This window comes from Equus przewalskii, chromosome 25 (assembly GCF_037783145.1).
Source record: "Equus przewalskii isolate Varuska chromosome 25, EquPr2, whole genome shotgun sequence".
NCBI classification, from domain to species: domain Eukaryota; kingdom Metazoa; phylum Chordata; class Mammalia; order Perissodactyla; family Equidae; genus Equus; species Equus przewalskii.
Window position 1 is genome coordinate 647,493 of NC_091855.1, and position 20,925 is coordinate 668,417.

Consider the following 20,925-nt stretch of genomic DNA (forward strand, 5'->3'; position numbering starts at 1 on the left):
ATACTGAAGTCTGAGACATTTCACACATAACAGCAAGTCCTACCTCAACATAAAATGGAAATATACACAATTACTGCAAACAGGGCCAATAGAAATTATTTTGATATTCCACAAAAATATTCAAAATAATACTTCATCTAAAATAATTCTATGAAAAAGTTCAATTGCCTGTTTAGCTATCACCATAAAAACACTATCTTCCCCTAGGTATTTTAAGAACACCAAATTCTATTCCACTGAGATTATTCCAATAAAATATCTTTCACTAATACCCATCTATCACATTTTAAATACATGAAGTTTCATGTCACTGGACTATTTTAGTAAATTACCTCTGACTATAACTATACATTAGAACAAAGCTATAGAAGAGCTGCAAGTGTGTCTGTCCTTTGATATCACACAGCTTCATCTTTTTAATATTACATTCAAAGCAAGCAATTTTTTAGTCCTGAAAAAACATAATGGAGCTAAAAGGAAAAGGAATCAAAATCAATGAAACTTAATTTGTTCCAAATATACATAGAAATTGTGGTGAACCTTTCATTGAAGTATAACATTCACACAGAAAAGAACACAAATTATAAGTGTACAGTTTGATGAATTTTTACAAAGTGGATACACTTACATAACCACTGCACAGACTGACCAGCACACCCAGAGGCCATCTTCTTGCCTCTCCCTGTCATCACGTTCCCCAAAGGTACTCACTACTCTGACTTTCATCACCACCTATATAGTTTGCCAGTTCTTGAAATTACATAATGGAACTATACAGTTTGTACTCTTTTTGTGATGGCTTCTTTTGCTCAACATTATTTGTGAAGTTGATGCATGTTGTTACATATAAAAGAAGTTTATTCTTTTTCAATGTTATAGAATATTCATTATATGAAGATACTAGTCTTTATTTACTTATTTATCCATTCTACTGTGCATGGACATATGTTATTTCCAGTCTGCAACTACTATACATAATACTGCTATAGACATTATTGTAGCTGTCTTGTGGTGCACACATATAAGCATTTCTGTTGGGCAATACTGAGGAATGGAATTCCTGGTTTGTATGATTATACATACCTTCAGCTTTAGTAAGCACTACCAAACACTTTTCCAATTTTCATTGTACCAATTTTTACTCCTACCAGCATATATGAAGGTTCTTGTAACTCCACATCCTTGTTAACACTTGGTATTGTTACCTTTTAAAACTTCAGCCATTCTGGTGGGTGAGTATTGGTATCTCTTGTGACTTCATTTGACTACCTACCTACAGTTTATTTGCTAACTGGAAAGGGGAAAATGTGTCTTATGAAAGAGAGAATTCGCTGTCTTCACCTTAACTCAGAGATCAAACGTGGCATCATTAAGTGAGAAAAACAGACATCATGCACTTTAGGATAAGATGGAACATAAAGAAGCACTATGAATTATTCTTACACAAAATGTTTAATGGAGCTAAGCAATCTTAAATCTAACTTCCAGTCTTTAGAAAATATAAGAAAACAGAGGAATAAGGCAGATAAGAGCAAAAGGAAACAGACAAATCCAGAATAGAGAAAAACTGTCCCCGGTTACCCCAAAAGTCATTGTCATGGGAAAAGGGGGAAGGGAGAGCTAAGACATTAGATTAAGAAACATACCAAATGCAATTCACAATCCTTGACAGGATTTTGGTTCCCAAAAACCATCTGCAGATAATAATTTTTGGATGAGAAAATATGAACACGGACTGGCTATAAGATTAGGCTATGATATTTAGAAATTTTTGCTAATTTTGTTAAATGTGATAATGAGACTGTGATTATATATAGGAAAACTACAGCAGTGTTTAGAGATACATACTAAATATTTATGGGTAAAATGTCATATCTGTAACATTCTTTGAAATGCTTCAGACAAAAAACATAAACAAAACAAATATGACAAAATATTAATTGTTGAATCTAGGTAGTAGGTATAGCCAGCCCTGATGGCCTAGTGGTTAAGATTCGGCGTTCTCACCGCATTGGCCTGGGTTCATTTCCCGGTCAGGGGACCACACCACCCATCTGGCAGCTGTCAAACCGTGGTGGCTGTGTTGCTGTGATGCTGAAAGTTCTGCCACCGGTATTTCAAATACCAGCAGGGTCACCTATAGTGGACACGTTTCAGCACAGCGTCCGGACTAAGACAGACTAGGAAGAACGACCAGGCCACCCACTTCTGAAAACTTAACCCCATGAAGAGCAGTGGAGTACTGGCTGATATAGCGCTGGAAGGTGAGAGGACGATGCAGAAAGATGGGCTGTACGCAGGGTCGCCAGGAGTCAGAATCAACTCGACAGCACTAACAACAAAGGTAGGAGGTACATGGCTGCTCATCCTATTTTTCTTCCTACTTTTTAGTATTTTGATTTTTTTTAATAATAAAACCTTTAACAAATAAATAGAAAGAGCTTTTAAAAACTTATATACTAAGACAGATCTTAGACATTAGCACTATTCCTCATAAGACCATCCTAATACGCCAAAGCCCACTCCTCTCCACAGGGCCTCTGCACTTGTGTTCTCTGCCTAGAACACTCCTTCCCCACTATCCGCAGGCTCATTCCTTTGCTTTATTGTCACTTATCAGTGAGGTCTTCCATGACAACTTTCTCACCTTAACTTGATTTATTTTTTCTGTTGCCCTAACTCCATCTGACACTCTCGCTGTACCTGTTTTGCATCTGTCTTCTGGCACTAGTATATTAGTTCCATGAGGGCTAACTTGGTTTTGTTCGCTGCTGTATCCTCAAAGCCTAAGACTGTGCCTAGAACAAAGCAGGCACATAATAAATACTTAATGAATAAATGAATATTAGTGGATATTTATTGAACACTTACAATGTGGTGGACCCTGTTTTATGTAAGCACTTTACATTATGTCTTTCAATACACTGACCAACAACTTTTAAAGGAGGTATCATTATTATCCCCACTTTATGATGAAAAAAATGGAGACGTACAGAAGTCAAGTAATTTGCCCAGGGTTAGAAAGCAGAATTTGAACTAGGCACTATGATTATATAGAATGAACCCAACACTATATTGCTAATCACTGCCAGAGGGGAAAAAACTACCTGAAGAGCTAACGCAATACTAACAAAAATGTTTTATAACTCCCATTATACACTATAAGGCTTATAATGTAGTAATACAAGTATACAATACTATCTATACAACCAACACTAGTACTTTAAGGGACCTTCAAACCCTTTGTCTGGAGAGGTCCAGGAAAAGGAGAGGGAAGGGATGATTATACGACCCTAGGATCAACATTACTGCCCAGATGAGAAAGTAAAAACGGATGTGCACTGAATTCAATAGAGAGAGTCATCGAAAAGCCTATTCTATCCTTTACAAAAATCATCTTTGCAGGGACAACTACCTACTATATAACCTATCTTACCTTACACTCTACAAAATTATTTGCATTATATTTTAACAATTTATTACATCAAAACTGGGAAACCAGCATAAACTTTAATTCTTCTATAAACCTATTTCCAAATAGCAAATATTGCAATTTCTTATTTAAGGATCTTTATCTACTAGCAAAAAATGGCTTCAGAAGTATTCTTTCCACTACCTGGCCAAAAAGCAGAGCATACGAACCCCATACTATACATATCTGAAAAATACTACAGTTTTCAAAGTATTTTCCTATTTGGTCTTATAAAATTTTTTGTAAGTTAGAAAGGGAGGTTTTATGACTATTTCACAAATGAGAAAACTGAGCTTGAAGAAGTTGATTCATTTATGTGGTCCCAGAACTAGAAGGAACAGAATCCAAGTCTTCTGATTCTTAACCCAGTATTCCTGCCATAGACTTAGGCAAGAGAATTAAAGTTTAAATTGCCTAGTAGTTCATAACATACTAATCAATTTTTTAGCATATGTATACAATATTTAGAAAATGTTTGGAAATAAAGAGTTCTTAATAATTAAGAAAAATTTAAGGAAAAAGGGGATATTGATAAAAATTTACAAAGGAAATATAAATGGCCAAGAAACCTTCAAAAGTTCAACCTCAGACATGCAAATTAAAACAGAACTGTTTTTGTCTATAGAAAAAATTTTTTTAAGATTAATGCTCAGTATTGACAAAGGTGTATGAGAAACAAGGAATTTCAAACCCTGCTGGTAAAAATGTAACCTTCCTGGAGGCAGTTTGACAATGTATTTTAAAAATCTTAAAAATTCTCATTTTGGGGCCGGCCTGGTGGCACAGCAGTTAAGTTCATGCACTCCGCTTTGGCAGCCCGGGGTTCGCAGGTTTGGATCTACACACCACTCATCAAGCCATGCTGTGGCAGCATCCCACACACAAGATAGAGAAAGATTGGCACAAACGTCAGCTCAGTGACAATCTTCCTTACCAAAAAATAAATAAGTTCCCATTTCCTCTGACAAATTTCACTTCCAGAAATTTAGCCAAGGAAAGAATCAATGATGTTCAAAACAGCGCATAAATGGGGCAGGCCCCGTGGCTGAGTGGTTAAGTTCATGTGCTCCTGCTTCAGCAGCACAGGGTTTCACACTTCGGATGCTGGGCACAGACATGGCACCACTCATTAGGCCATGCTGAGGCGGCATCCTACATAGCACAACCAGAGGGATCTACAACTAGAATATACAACCATGTACTGGGGGGATTTGAGGAGAAGAAGGCAAAAAAAAAGAGAGAAGAAGTTGGCAACAGTTGTTGGCTCAGGTGCCAATCTTTAAAAAAAGAAAAAGACAGTGCACAAAGGCAGGCCTCATAGCACAATAGCAAGTATATAAATATAATTTTTGGTGAAAAGTAGGATATATAGCATCTTAATTTTAATTAAAAATTCTAATTTTTAAATTAGGATTCTAATTTTCTTAAAAATACATATATATGTAAATATACATGAACCTTGGAAAAGAGCTAGACTAACAAATGAAAAAAGCACAGCAAAATGTTAACAGCAATCATCACTGAACAGCGGCAATATATAGAATTTTTCAGTAATAAACCTATATTACTTTAGGACCACACGTATTAACTTTCTTTAAAGAAGCAGACTGTGTAGACCGATGCATAAAGGGACTGACCTCTTCTCTTTTGAAGATCACATTAGTGTGCTGAGGAATGTCCACTGCCAGAGAGTCCCTGGTTCAAAACGGAAATAAACATTTATATTGCTAATTGGAAGAATGACAGGCATCCAGGACATCAATCTACAATAGAACTGTAAGTTCTCACACTAAGAAAGGTATATGAAAAAAGGATTACCATTTAGTGAGTCTGAGAAATTTTACACTTAACTACAGACCAGATTTTCTAGTCTCCATCTTAATCTACATCTTCATTTAACAAAGTTTAAAGGTCTAAATTTTAATCAAGCTAATAATTAATGTATAGACTTTAGCCTAGCAACTTTCTAACTATATTAGAATCTATTAGAAATTCGAGTTTATTTGCAAGTGAATAGATTACCATATTTAAAAATGATAAGATTATTAGTATTTTGCTAAATATAGTGAATATTTCACGTTTAACATACCTCATCAAGAGTAGAACTCCTGCCTTTCCCAGAAGACGCCAAGCAACCCATTCTGCGGTTCTTCTGTCAGCTTCATATGTAGCTTGTTGACTAACAATAAAAACCAGCGGTAATCCTAGTTGGAGGTGAACAGTTGAAACTTGTTGAGGATCTTCGGCAACTTCAGTCTTCATTTAAAAGAAAAAACAAAATGTCTTCACTATTCCAAGATTTGGATTTAACCCTGCTAATTCTTATTAATAAAGTCATGAGTAAAAAACAAATCTGTGAAATAAATCCAACATTAACAGAAATGGTCTCATAATTTCCTAAGTTTAATGCTCCCAATGTACCCACATAATTTAAGCATTATTAAACTAACAAATTTTTAAGGAGTTAAACATGAAATTACAACCATAAAGAATACACATATTATAAAGAAACAAACAAAACAATAAATAAAGCACTATGGTACTGATAAATAGATATCTATTTCAAATGAAACAGAACAGATAACTAAGGAGTAAATTCTTTGATATAAGAATTTAACATATAATAAATAACATTACAGAACAATGAGGAACATCTGAGTTACAAAAGCAGCTTGCATACACACATCTAATTTCACTCCCTCCAGATATCCCAGGAAAACTACAGCAGTAGGATTTTTTAAAAAAGATAAACTTACATATGCGAAGAAAGAAAACCAAAAGGCAGCAAAATTTTGGAAGCTGAAGAACAGAATAATAACTGACTTAGGAGAATTTACAAAGCAAAACTCTAAGCCAAGAGAGGGAAAGCTAAGAAACAATTCAGTTTTAACTGCAAATCCTAAAATTGCTCAGGAACTGTCAGTGCCTGGTATCTCTGAAACTGGGAGGGTGAATGGCACAAAGGCTCTAAAATAAGGAGGAATAGGTAAAAGCTTTGGAGAAGCAATTAGATCCCGAGATTCCCCTCCCTAATGCCATGAGCTTAGGCAACCGTCCCTCCCTCACACCAGAAGAAATCTGCGGGAACTTCAGGAACAGGTGAGAATGTGAATACCATGCCAAAAGCAGGCCGATTAAATTACCAAATGCTGGGACACTCCCCAGGCCCTTTCCCACTCAATTCCCAGAATGCTAGCAGCCAGACTTCTGTCCTCCAGCAGACGAGTGGAACATGCTTTTCTGGGGATCTTGAACACCCGTGAGGAAAAGCCTAAAGGTACCGACATTGGAGTTCACCAAAAAGCAGCCCAGGTCCGATAACCCTAAAGAGCTCAGAGTTAACAAGTCCCATCTACACTGTCAGAATTTCCAATTGGCTTTTTAGTTTCATATTCTAATCAAGAACAGATATCCAAGAAGTAACAAACATCTGAGGAGAGCCTCTAACATGAAAGACAGAGACAAGGACAAACAGAAAAATAAGTTACAGGGAGGAAACACAGACTACGCAGGAAGAAGCAAGGTTCAGAAAACCACCACAGACAAGCTCAAGGAGATGGGAAGACATTGCATCCATAAAGAAATGGAAAATAAAGTTAAACAAATCTGCCAGAAAGTACAGCAAAAGATAGATGGAAAACAGGGGAGGAAAAAGATAATAAAATTGAAGGAGGTCCAACATCCAAATAGGAGTCCCAGAAAGAAAGGAGAGAGAGAACAGAAAGGAACAAATCGTTGCTGAAATAAACACAAGTTTCCCACAACTGAAAGACATGAGTGCCAGATTGAAGAAGCCCACCGAGTAACCAACATAGTGGTTAGAAGCAGATACACAGAAAGATGCATTCTTGCCAATTATGAGGATTAAAAAATCCTAAAAGCTTCCAGAGGGAATCCTATATTTACCTATGGTAGGCAGAATTCTAAAATGGCCCCCAAGATTCCTAGTATACAAATCTTGTATAATCCCCATCCCTTGAGCGTGGTTGGGACTCAGAGGACAGCCATTCCCTTGATTAAATTACATTATATAAGACTCTGTCTAGCACAATGGAGTGAGATTGCCCTGTTGGCTTTGAAGGAGGAAGCTGCAATTTTCTGAGAGGACCATGTGACCAGGACCTGAGAACAGCCTATAGGAGCTGAGAGCAACACCAACCAACAGCTAGCAAGAAGGTGGGGACCTGAGCTACAATCACTTGGAACAAAACTATGCCAAAACTTGAAAGGGTAGAACAGCCTGAAGGAGTAGAAGAGCCTGGCTTCTTCTTTGTGTACTTAAAGAACTAAAAGCATTTCAGTTTTACAACATGAAAAGGGGGAACAGGTAGTAAGTCTAGAGATACAGCAAGGTGCCTAATCATTAAAAAACATGTAGAGCCTGCTAAGAAAGTAGGGCTTTATTCTGTAAATTAAATGAAGCCATTTAGGAATTGTAAGAATTATTGTAACATGATCATAAATGTGTTTCAAAATTATCACTCTGTCGGCAATAGGGAGTATGAATTTAAAGGGAGTGAAAATCGAGGAATAGAAACCAGATCAGTTACTATAACTAAAATAGTACATATGAGAGATGGAAAGGACCTGGATTAAAGTATTGGCTGTTAGAATGAAGAATTCTTAAGATATTTAAGATGTAAAACTAGATGCAGGAAAATGCAGAAATTGAGAAAGATTTCCCAGGTTTCTGTCATGAATGACTGGATAGTAAATTAACCAAGATAATGGAGAAAGAACAGATAGTGGACAAGGACAACACATTAATGTTAGACATGTTGACCTTAAGGAGGGACACATCTAACTAGGAGTTAGAGATATGAGAGATCTATCTAATTAGTAGTTAGATACATGGGACAGGAACTCCAAAGAAACACGTGACCTGAAAATTCAGATCTGAGAATCAGTATAGTTAATGCCACAGAAACAGATAAGATCACTTGGAGGGTATGTTCTAAGCATCCATCATTGTGCATGTAGGAAAGCACCCCAAAACCTGATGCTTAAAATAAGAAGAATCATTTATTTTGTTCATATATCTGCAAGCTCATCTCTGCTCCATGTGACACTAGTGGGGCATTTCCATTGGAAGCCGATGATTCCACTTTAAAGATGGCTCATTCACTGGCTAGCAAGCTGTTGCTGAATACGTGTTATGAGCTCAGCCAGGGCTGTGGGCTAGAGGCTTTAGGCTTTTCCTCACGGTTGTTCAAGATCCCCAGAAAAGCATGTTCCAGTCATCTGCTGGAGGACAGAAGTCTGGCTGCTAGCATTCTGGGAATTGAGTGGGAAAGGGCCTGGGGAGTGTCCCAGCATTTGGTAATTTAATCTTCACATGGGCTTCTCCTCAAGCTTAGTCTCACAGCAAGTAGATGGGTTTCAAGAAAGAATAACCAAAGAGAACACAGCATTTTGTGACATACAGTCTCAGAAGTCACATATCACAACTTCAGCCTAATTCTATCGGTCAAGGCAATCACAAAGGCCCAACTAGGTTCAGGAATAGGGGACACAGATTCTACCACTGGATAGGCACAGTGATAAGGTCACATGATAGGAAGAGCTTATGAGTTGGGAGATACTGTTATTGCCATCTTTGGAAAATATAATCAAAGCCTGATACATTGAGGCTTTGGGGAGTGAGTAAGGATTGAGTGTATTTTGCTAGTGGGAGGGATGTGAATTGTTGTAGTCAGTAGTCTGCCCTCTGGCTGACAATAATTCACACTCCTTTCCCATGCAAGATACACTCATCTCCAAGACTCCTAAAGCCTCATATCAGACCTTGAGATCAGCACACAGTCTGAGACCTCATCATCTACATTCAGGTCCAGGTGAAGAGGAGGCTCATCTAGTGGGGTCCCTTGGGTATAGCTCCTTGAGAACTATTCCTCTCAATCTGAAGACCCTTGAACTAAAGACACAAATTACTTGTCCCCAGTACATACTCAAGAGACAATGATGGAATAGGCACAGGATAACCACAATATATACTCCTTTGCTAAAGGGGGGAAAGGAGGCACACAATAGTCACTAGTGCATAGCAATTCTGAAGTCCATCCAGACACATGTTGCCAGTTCCTTGATTAGGGCTCAGTCCTACTCCCTAAGGGTTGTTCTCTGAGGCTCTTGGTTACAAACTCTGGGCTCTTGGTCTGTCCTCTATCTCATCCTTTCTTGTTTACAAAAAGCATTCTGTGTGTGTGCAGCTGAGCAGATTTCTCAGCCTTTTCCTGCACATAGAAATTTGGGGATCTAAAGGTCTCTTTTCTTTTTGTATTGTTTCTGTCCCTTTCTATACAAGCTTGTATAATTCTTTCAAAACACTGTGGTTTCTTAATTAAAGTTATAACCCATTCCATTAGACAAAAGACAAAATCACTAATGTTCTTGATAGGTAGAAAAAGTAATGGAGTAGTATCATAAAAATTACAACTAGTAATTTTATGTCTTTAACAATATGGTATATTTTTATATATGTATTATATATATAATACATATAAATTAATGTAAGACAATATATAAAAGTGACAGAGGGGCTGGCCTGGTGGCATAGCAGTTAAGTTCGCACACTCTGATCCAGCGGCCTGGGGTTTGCTGGTTCAGATCCCAGGCACGGACCTACACACTGCTTATCAAGCCATGCTGTGGCAGGCATCCCACATATAAAGTAGAGGAAGATGGGCACAAATGTTATGTCAGGGCCAATCTTCCTCAGCAAAAAAAGAGGAGGATTGGCAGTGGATGTTAGCTCAGGGCTAAGCTTCCTCAAAAAAAAAAGTGACAAACATTCTTACATTGGGGTGGGATTATCAATATTTGTCTAAAATTCATATATTACCATTAAATTACTTAACTGAGAAAATAAATTTCAAAAAAAGATATAAGAAGAAAAAGGATTATGAGAGACCACTATGAACTATACACCAACAAACTGGATAACTTAGAAGAAATGGATAAATTCCTAAAACATACACCTACCAAGACTGAATCATGAAGAAATAGAAAATCTGAACAGACATTAACTAGTAAGGAGATTGAATCAGGAATCAAACACCTTTCAACAAAAAAAAGCCCAGGCCCAGATGGCTTCACTGGAGAATTCTGCCAAACATTTAAGGAAGAATTAATGCCACTCTTTCTCAAGCTCTTCCAAAAATAAGAGGAGGGAACACATTCAAACTCACTGTATGAAGCCAACATCACTCTGATAACAAAGCCAGACAAAGTTATACAACAAGAAGAGAACTATAGATCAATACCCCTGATGAACACTGATGCAGAAATTCTCAACAAAATACTAGCAAACTGAATTCAACAGCATGTTGAAAGCATTAAACACCATTACCAAGTGGGATTTATCCATGGGATGCAAAGTTCAACATATGAAAGTCAATAAATGTAATATACTACATTAATAGGACAAAGGACAAAAGTCACATGATCATCTCAATTGATGCAGAAAAAGCATTTGACAAAATTCAACACCCTTTGATGATAAAAATACTTAACAAACTAGGAATAGCCTTAAGGAAATCACCTCAACATAACAGAGGTCATATAGGAAAAGCCCACAGCTAACATCATATTCCATGGTGAAAAATTGAAAGCTTTTCCTCTAAGATAAGGAACAATGTAAGGATGGCTACTGTTGCCACTTACATGCAACACAGTATTGGAAGTCCTAGCTAGAGCAACTAAGCAAGGAAAAGAAAGAGCATTCAAATTGGAAAGGAAGAAGTAAAATTATCTCTGTTCACAGATGACATGATCTTGTATCTGGAAAATCCCAAAGATTACTCACACATTCACACACAAGAAACTGTTAGAACTGGAGTGACGTGAGCATCATGGCAGAGTGAGCTTGCCCAGGACTCTCTCCCCTCCAACATACAACAAAAAGGAGCAACAATATTCCAACAGAAAATATTCTAATAGCACAGGAATCCTCGAGAGTCATGGCAGCCAAACAATGGAGGGCAGAGAGGCTGGATGCCCCCTCAAAGGAGCTGTAACAGAGTAAGAGAGAACTTTGCTCCCTCCCCTAAAGACTGGGATTACTGCCACAGGAGACTCCGTGAGGGAAGGAGTGTCGAAGGGGTCGTGCATCCCCGGGATCACCCAGGACTCCCGAGAGCCCTTGAAGCCTAGAGGAAAGCCCTCTAACGGGGCAAAAGTTTTTGCGGGGGGTACCTCATCAAGCCAAGACCCCAGGAGAGCAGATAGTGAGAGCTGATAGGGAAACTGGGTAATGCACCAAAAGAAAATGGCCCCCTCCACCCACACCAAGCCCGCCATCTCAGCCGAAGGAGGAGGGCTCAGAATACACGGCTCAAGACCCCCATCCAGTGGCAATAGGCTATAACCGCAACTGAATAATATCACAATGGGAAAAATCTACACTTCCAGCATCCAGCAATTCATCAAATCTCCAGACCAGAGAGAATATGACAAGCACCCAGAATTCAGTCCTGGGGATGCATAAAAAAGTAAACTAAATGACAATGAATTCAGAATAGCTATCATCAAAAAACTCAATGAGGTTAAAGAGAATATAGAGAAACAATTCAATGAGTTCAGGAGCTACTTCACAAAAGAGATTGAAACTATAAAGAATCAATCAGAAATACTAGAGAAGAAAGACACAATGGAAGAGATAAAACAAAATACGGATTCCCTGAAAGCTTGTGTGGACACCATAGAAGAGCGAATCAGCATAATCAGAGATAGACATGTTGAATTGCTCCAGACAGAGGAGGAGAGAGAACTGAGACTAAAAAGAAATGAAGAAAGTCTCCGAGAAATACCTGACTCAATCAGGAAATGGAGCATAAGAATTATAGGTATCCCAGAAGGTGAAGAGAAGGATAATGGAGCAGAAAGCGTGTTCAAAGACATAACAGCAGAGAACTACCCAAATCTAGGGAATGAGAGGGAAATGTGTATGGAGGAGGCTTTCGGATCTCCTAGATTTCTCAATGTAAAAAGACCTACAGCAAGGCATACAGTAGTAAAAATGGCAAAAATGAATGACAAAGAAAGAATACTCAGGGCAGTAAGGCAGAAGAAAATAACCGACAAAGGAACCCCTATCAGGCTTTCAGCAGATTTCTCTGCAGAAACCTTACAAGTTAGGAGAGAACGGAATAACATATTCAAAACTTTAAAAGATATAAATCTTCAGCCAAGAACACTGTATCCAGCAAAAGTATCCTTCAGATATGAAGGAGAAATCAAGTCTTTCCCAGACAAACAAAAGCTAAGGCAGTTCATAGCCAAGAGACCTCCCCTTACAAGAAATCCTCCAGAAGGCCCTCATATCTGAAAAAAGAAAAAAAGGGAGAAAGGGGTCACAAAACACAGAGTAAGGAGACAAATAGGTAGACAGAAGCAGAATAGGATAGCAAATACTCAACTATACAATTAGGCTAAAGGGAAGGAAAACACCAAAAAGAAAGACAATCTTGTCACTTTAGCCTCAAACTCACAACACAAGTTGGAATAAGAGATGAGAATAATAACTTAGAAGGGGAAGAGGAAAGGGACTGAATCAGTTTAGAGTAAGGAAATAAGAGGTCATCAGAAAATAGACTATGTTATGCATGAGATTCTGAATACAAACTTCAGGGTAGCCACTAAACTAAAAAGCAGAACAGAGACACAAAAAATAAATAAGGAAAAAACTAAGAAACACAGCATAAAAAACTGCAGAATTCAATGGGTAGACCAAAACACACAGGAGGAGAAACAAAGGAAATGCAGGGAAACAAGAAAATGAGTGACATAATGTCAGCATTAAGCCCTCATACATCAATAATCACCCTCAATGTAAACGGACTGAACTCTCCAATAAAAAGACACAGAGTGGCAAGATGGATTAAAGAACAAGATCCAAGAATTTTTTGCCTGCAGGAAACACATCTCAGCTCCAATGACAAATACAGGCTCAGAGTGATGGGGTGGAAGACAATACTCCAAGCTAATGGCAAACAAAAGAAAGCAGGTGTTGCAATACTTATATCAGACATAGTAGACTTCAAGATTAGGCAGGTTAAGAGAGACAAAGAGTAGCAATATATAATGATCAAAGGGACACTACATCAATAAGAAATAATACTTATAAATATCTATGCACCCAACACAGGAACACCAAAGTTCATAAAACAACTATCTACAAACCTAAAAGAAGATATCAAAAATACCACAATAATCGTAGGGGAGCTCAACACCCCATTCACATCATTGGACAGATCATCCAGACAGAAAATCAACAAGGAAACGGTGGAATTAAATGAAAAGCTAAAACAGTTGGACTTAATAGACATATATAGAACACTCCATTGCAAAAACAGAAGAATGCACATTCTTCTCAAGTGTGCACAGAACATTCTCAAGGATAGACCATATGTTGGGAAACAAGGCACGCCTCTATAAATTTTAAAAAACTGAAATAATAACAAGCATCTTCTCCAACCATAATGCTATAAATTAATTACAAGACAAAAGCAGAGAAAGGGACAAAGATGTGGAGACTAAACAATATGCTATTGAACAAGCAATGGATCACTGAAGAAATTAAAAAGAAGGAATCAAAAAATATCTGGAAACAAATGAAAATGATAACATGCCATACCAACTCATATGTGATAAAGGAAAAGCTGTATTAAGAGGGAAATTCATCACAATACAGGCACACCTTAACACAACAAGAAAAATCCCAAATAAGCAATCTCAAATTACACCTAACTGAATTAGAGAAAGAAAAACAAACAAAGCCCAAAGTCAGCAGAAGGAGAGAAATAATAAAAATCAGAGCAGAAATAAATGCTATTGAAACAAAAAAGGCAGTAGAAAGGATCAATGAAGCAAACAGCTGGTTCTTTGAGAAGATAAATAAAACTGACAAACCCCTAGCCAGACTTACAAAGAAAAAAAGAGAGAAAGCTCAAATAAACAAAATCAGAAATGGAAGAGGAGAAATAACAACAGACTCCACAGAAATACAACGGATTATAAGAGAATACTATGAAAAACTATATGCCAACAAGATGGATAACCTAGAGAAAATGGATAAATTCTTGGACTCTTACAACCTCCCAAAGCTAAGTCAAGAAGAAACAGACAATCTGAACAGACCAATCACAATGAAAGAGATTGAAACTGCAATCAAAAGCATCCCAAAGAATAAAAATCCAGGACCCGAGGTTTTCCAGGGGAATTCTACCAAACTTTCAGAGACGGTTTAATGCCTACACTTTTCAAGCTATTCCAAAAAATGAGGGAAGATGGAACACTTCCTAAAACATTCTATGAGGCCAACATCACTCTGATACCAAAGCCTGACAAAGACAGCACAAAAAGGGAGAACTACAGGCCAATATTGCTGATGAACATAGAGGCAAAAAGTCTCAACAGAATTTTGGCAACCCGAATTCAGCAATACATCAAAAGGATCATACATCACGATCAAGTGGGATTCATACCAGGGACATGGGTAGGGTCCAACATCTGCAAATCAATCACTGTGATACACATCAAAAAAAAAAAAAAAGATACACCACATCAACAAATTGAGGAATAAAAATCACACGATCTCCATAGATGCAGAGAAAGCATTTGACAAGATCCAACAGCCATTTATGATAAAAACTCTTAACAAAATGGGGATAGAAGGAAATTACCTCAACGTAATAAAGGCCATATATAACAAACCCACAGCCAACATCATACTCAATGGGCAAAAACTGAACGCCATCTCCCTGAGAACAGGAACAAGACAAGGATGCCCTCTATCACCACTCTTATTCAACATAGTACTGGAGGTTTTGGCCAGAGCAATTAGGCAAGAAAAAGGAATAAAAGGAATCCAGATAGGGAGGGAAGAATTGAAACTCTTGCTGTTTGCAGTCGACGTGATCTTATATATAAAAACCCTCAAAGAATCCACAGGAAAACTATTAGAAATAATTAACAACTACAGCAAAGTTGCAGGGTATAAAATTAACTCACATAAATCAGTAGCATTTCTATACTCTAATAATGAACTAACAGAAAAAGAACTGAAGAACACAACACCACTCACAATCACAACAAAAGAATAAAATACTTTGGGGTAAATTTAGCCACGGAAGTGAAAGACCTAAACAATGAAAACTAGAAGACTTTCCTGAAAGAAGCTGATGACAACATAAAGAGATGGAAAGACATTCCATGCACATGGATTGGAAGAATAAACATAGTCAAAATGTCCATCCTACCTAAAGCAATCTACGGATTCAACACAATCCCAATCAGAATCCCAATGACATTCTTCACCAAAATAGAACAAAGAATCCTAAAATTCATATGGGGCAACAAAAGACCCCGAACTGCTAAAGCAATCTTGAGAAAAAAGAACAAAGCTGGAGGCATCACAATCCCTGACTTCAAAACATAATACAAAGCTACAGTAATCAAAACAGCATGGTACTGGTACAAAAACAGGTGCACAGATCAATGGAACAGAATTGAAAGCCCAGAAATAAAACCACACATCTGTGGACAGCTAATCTTCAACAAAGGAGCTGAGGGCATACAATGGAGAAAAGAAAGTCTCTTCAACAAATGGTGCTGGGAAAACTGGACAACCACATGTAAAAGAATGAAAATTGACCATTCTTTTTCACCATTCACAAAAATAACCTCAATATGCATCAAAGACCTAAAGGTAGGTCCTGAAACCATAAGGCTTCTAGAAGAAAATATAGGCAGTACACTCTTTGACATCAGTATTAAAAGGATCTTTTCGGACACCATGTTTTCTCAGACAAGGGAAACAATAGAAAGAATAAACAAATGGGACTTCATCAGACTAAAGAGCTTCTTCAAGGCAAGGGAAAACAGGGTTGAAGCAAAAGAAAACAACCTACCAATCGGGAAAAAATATTTGCAAGTCATATAGCCGACAAAGGGTTAATCTCCATACTATATAAAGAACTCACACAACTCAACAACAAAAAATCAAACAACCTGATCAAAACATGGTCAGAGGACATGAACAGACATTTCTCCAAAGAAGATATACAGATGGCCAATGGGCACATGAAAACATGCTCATCATCACTGATCATCAGGGAAATGCAAATCAAAACTACACTAAGATATCACCTTACACCCGTTAGAATGGCAAAAATAACCACAACAAAAAGTAACAAATGTTGGAGAGGCTGTGGAGAAAAAGGAACCCTTATATACTGCTGGTGGGAATGCAAACTGGTGCAGCCACTATGGAAAACAGTATGGAGACTTCTCAAAAAATTAAAAATAGAAATACCATATGACCCATCCATCCCACTACTGGGTGTCTACCCAAAGAACTTGAAATCAGCAATTCCAAAAGTCCCATGAACCTCTATGCTCACTGCAGCCATATTTACGATAGCCAAGACGTGGAAGCAACCTAAGTACCCATCAGCTGATGATTAGATAAAGAAGATATGGTGTATATATATACGATGGAATACTACTCAGCCATAAAAAAGGATAAAATCACCCCATTCACAACAACATGGATGGACCTTGAGGGTACTATGTTAAGTGAAATAAGCCAGATAGAGAAAGACGATCTCTGTATGACTCCACTCATATGTGGAAGTTAAACATGTAGACAAAGATAACAGATTAGGGGCTACCCGGGGAAAGGGAGGTGGGGGGCGGGCACAAAGGGTGAAGTCGTGCACCTACAACATGACTAACAAACAATAATGTACAACTGAAATTTCACAAACTTGTAAACTATCATAATCTCAATAAAAAGTTTAAAAAAATTGTTAGAACTAATTCAGCAAAGTTGTATGATACAAAATCAAGACTCAAAAAACTGTTGTATTTCTATACACTAACAATGAACAATCTCAAAAGGAAATTAAGAAAATAGTCTCATTTATAATAGCATCAAAAAGAATAAAATACTTAGTAATAAGCTTAACAAAGGAAGCAAACTATTTGTACATTGAAAACTACAAAACATTGCTGAAAGAAATTAAAGACACAAATAAATGGAAAGATATTATTCCTGTTCACGTTCATGGATTAGAAGATTTAATATTGTTAAAATGTCCATACTACCCAAAGTCATCTACAGATTCAATGCAATGCCTATCAAAATCCCAGTGGCATTTTTTTCAGAAATAGAAAAACCATCCTAAAATTCATATGGAACCTCAAAAGACTCCAAATAGCAATAACAATATTGACAAAGAGCAAGCCTGGAGGCCTCACAGTTCCTGATTTCAAAACATATTACAAAGTTACAGTAATCAAAATAATGCAGTACTGGCATAAAGACAGACATATAGATCAATAGAATAGAATAGAGAGCCCAGAAATAAACACTCACGTACATGGTCAACTGATCTTTGACAAGGGTACCAAGGCTACACAATGGGGAAAGGACAGTCTCTTCAACAAATGGTGCTGGGAAAATTAGATAGCCACATGCAAAAGAATTAATATGGACCCTCATCTTACACCACATACAAAAATGAACTCAAAATGGATTAAAGACCAAAACATAAGACCTGAAACTATAAATCCCTAGAAGAAATATAGGGGAAAAGCTTCATGGAGTTGGAATGAGCAATAATTTCTTGGATATAACACCAAACGTGTAGGCAACAGAAGAAAAAATAGATAAATGGAACTACGTCAAACTTAAAAACTTCTGCATAGCAAAGGGAATAATCAACAGAGTGAAAAGGCAATCTACAAAATAGGAGAAAATATTGCAAATCATATATCACATAAGGGGTTGATATCCAGAATATATAAAGAATGCCTGCAACTCAATAACAAAAAAACCCACAAATAATCAATTAAAACATGGGCAAAGAACTTGAATAGCCATTTCTCCAAAGAAGATATACAAATAGCCAACAAGCATATGAAAAGATGCTCACCATCACTAATTATCAGGGAAATGTAAATCAAAACCACAATGAGATATCCCCTTACACCCATTAGAATGGCCAGTACCAAACAAACAACAACAAAAAACCCAGAAAATAATAAGTATTGGCAAGGATGTGGAGAAATGGGAACTCTTAGACACTGTTGGTGGGAATGCAAAATGGTGTGACTGCTATGGAAAACAGTAGTGAGGTTCCTCAAAAAATTAAATTTAGAACTACCATATGATCCAGCAATCCCATTTCTGGGTGTATATCCAAAAGAATTGAAAAAAAGGACCTCAAAGAGATATCTGCACACCCATGTTCACTGCAGCATTACTCATAATAGCCAACATGTGGAAGCAACCTAAATATCCATCAATGGATGAACTGGTAAATAAAATGTGGTATATACACACAATGAAATATTACTCTTAAAAAAGAAGGAAATCCTGATAAACACCACAACATGGATGAAACTTGAGGACATTATGCTAAGTGAAACAAGCCAATTACAAAAGGATAAACACAGCACAATTCCATTGATAAGAGATCTCTAAAGTGATTAAACTCATAGAAAGTAGAACAGTGGGTGCCAAGACTAGAGAAAGCTGGAAACAGAGGGTTGTTTTTCAATGGGTACAGAATTTCAGTCATGCAAGATGAAAAAGTTCCAGAGTTCTGTTGTATAACAACGTACATATAGTTAACAATACTGTACTACACATTTAAAAATTGTTAAGAGGGTAAATTGATGTTATGTGTCTTTTACCACAAAAGAAAAGAATATAAGACAACACTGTAAGGCACCAACACCTTACTATGAATTATCGTACACTGCCACATGAGTCCTCAAGAAATAACAGAAGCTAAATGAATAAACCATAATAGCATCCTATAAAATTACCTACATAAAAGAGTAAGTTTATTGTGTGGTGACACACAAGAAATACCATACAACTGAAATCTCACACTGATGTAAACTATTATGAACTCAATAAAAAAAAGTTTAATTTAATTCAAGTGGCTTGGATCTGAGACAGAAATCTATCTCAGATGCACAAACAAAAATAAATTTAGAGTGTTTCTCCCTTCTAAGTTACAACAGTGGGACATCCATTGACCAACAAAGGACTCCCCGCACAGCACACCAGAACACCCAAGAGATCCATACATCTATACATCTTAAGGTGGTTGGACTGGACCTCCAGGAGGCAGTGGAACTAGTGAAGCAGCCCCTCCCCGCTTCCCCAGCAGCAGTGATCCCAAACGTGGATGCTCTTGGCAGAGGCAGTGGTGCCCTGATCTGAGGTTTCAAGGAGCACACTGGCATGTCCTAATAGCCACAGGCTGCAGGAGCAGACAATGCACTCATGGCTAAGTGCCTACCCCCACAACAGTAGCAGGCAGCACACACATCCTGAGGCTTCATGACACAGAGCAGTGCTGGCAACCCAGCCCCCTCCACCACCCTGTGCAGTGACACGGGTCTTTCCAGCAGTGGGGACAGCCCCAAAACGTGGATATCCCTGGCAGGGGCAGGGTGCCCCAACCTGAGGTTTCAGAAAGCACACTGGCACACACCAGTGATCAGAGGCTACCGCAGCAGCAATGACACTCGCAGCTTAGCCCCTACCCCCAACCCAGCAGTGGCAAATGGCACACACATCCTGAGGCTCCAGGACACAGAGCAGTGCCGGTAACCCAGCATCCTCCCTCTCCCCCAGCAGTGGCACCACTCTTTCTAGCAGCAAGGTCTGTATCCAAAATGCAGATGCCACCATCAGGGGTGGTGATGCCCTAACCTGAGATTTCAAAAAGCACATGAGCACATGCCAGCAACCAGAAGCTGCAGGAGCAGCAACAGCACTCACGGATTAGCCCCTGCCCCTCCCCCAGCAGCGGCAGGTGGCCCCTCTGACCTGAGGCTTTAAAAGCCACAGCAGAACCCGTGCCCCCAGTGGCAGCACCCCTACACTGGCCCTAACAGCAGCAGGGGCTACACAGAAGACTCTGGGCCCCTTGCAGCAACAAAGACACCCATGAACCTAGTGTCCCAGGTAGCAGTGCTGCCAGCACCACCAAACAACCTGGGAACAGAAGCACTCAAGCCCATGGAGAGCCCACAAAGAGCCAGTGAGGGAATGCAAGACCAAGGCAACCCCAGAAGCAGCACATGTGGTTGCAACCCAGGGACCCCAGTGGTGGCATCCAGGACTGCAGTGACATCATAAGCAGCAAGTCACCAGCAACCTCAGAGGCACAAGCAGCACAAGGAGGGCACTGATGATGCCTCTAGCAGAGGCAGTGGATGGTGGCAAGTGCAGGCTCTCAAATACAACCAGAAGCAGCTCAGAACCAAAGTAACCAAAGCTGTAGCCAAACAAGACAGGTGGTTACCACCATGAATGCACTGGCAGAGGATCAACACATCAAGAGCATGAAGAACTACAGTAACAGGGTACCAAAAAAAGAAAACGATGACTCTCTAGAAAGCAAACTTGAAGTCACAGAAGATTACAATTT

At 38.4% G+C, this 20,925-nt stretch overlaps 1 protein-coding gene across 10 annotated transcripts in view; it reads right to left on the reverse strand.

Annotated features, from left to right (window-relative positions):
* The window catches only part of TXNDC16 (thioredoxin domain containing 16), a 131,772-nt gene that overhangs the window by 43,785 nt on the left and 67,062 nt on the right, over positions 1-20,925 (reverse strand). For all 10 annotated transcript variants that reach the window (XM_070593063.1, XM_070593061.1, XM_070593065.1 and 7 more), the window contains 2 exons: positions 5,562-5,728; positions 5,110-5,167 (listed from right to left, as the gene is read on the reverse strand). In XM_070593063.1, the coding sequence (XP_070449164.1) occupies positions 5,110-5,167; positions 5,562-5,728 (225 nt within the window). The remainder of the gene's footprint in view (positions 1-5,109; positions 5,168-5,561; positions 5,729-20,925) is intronic.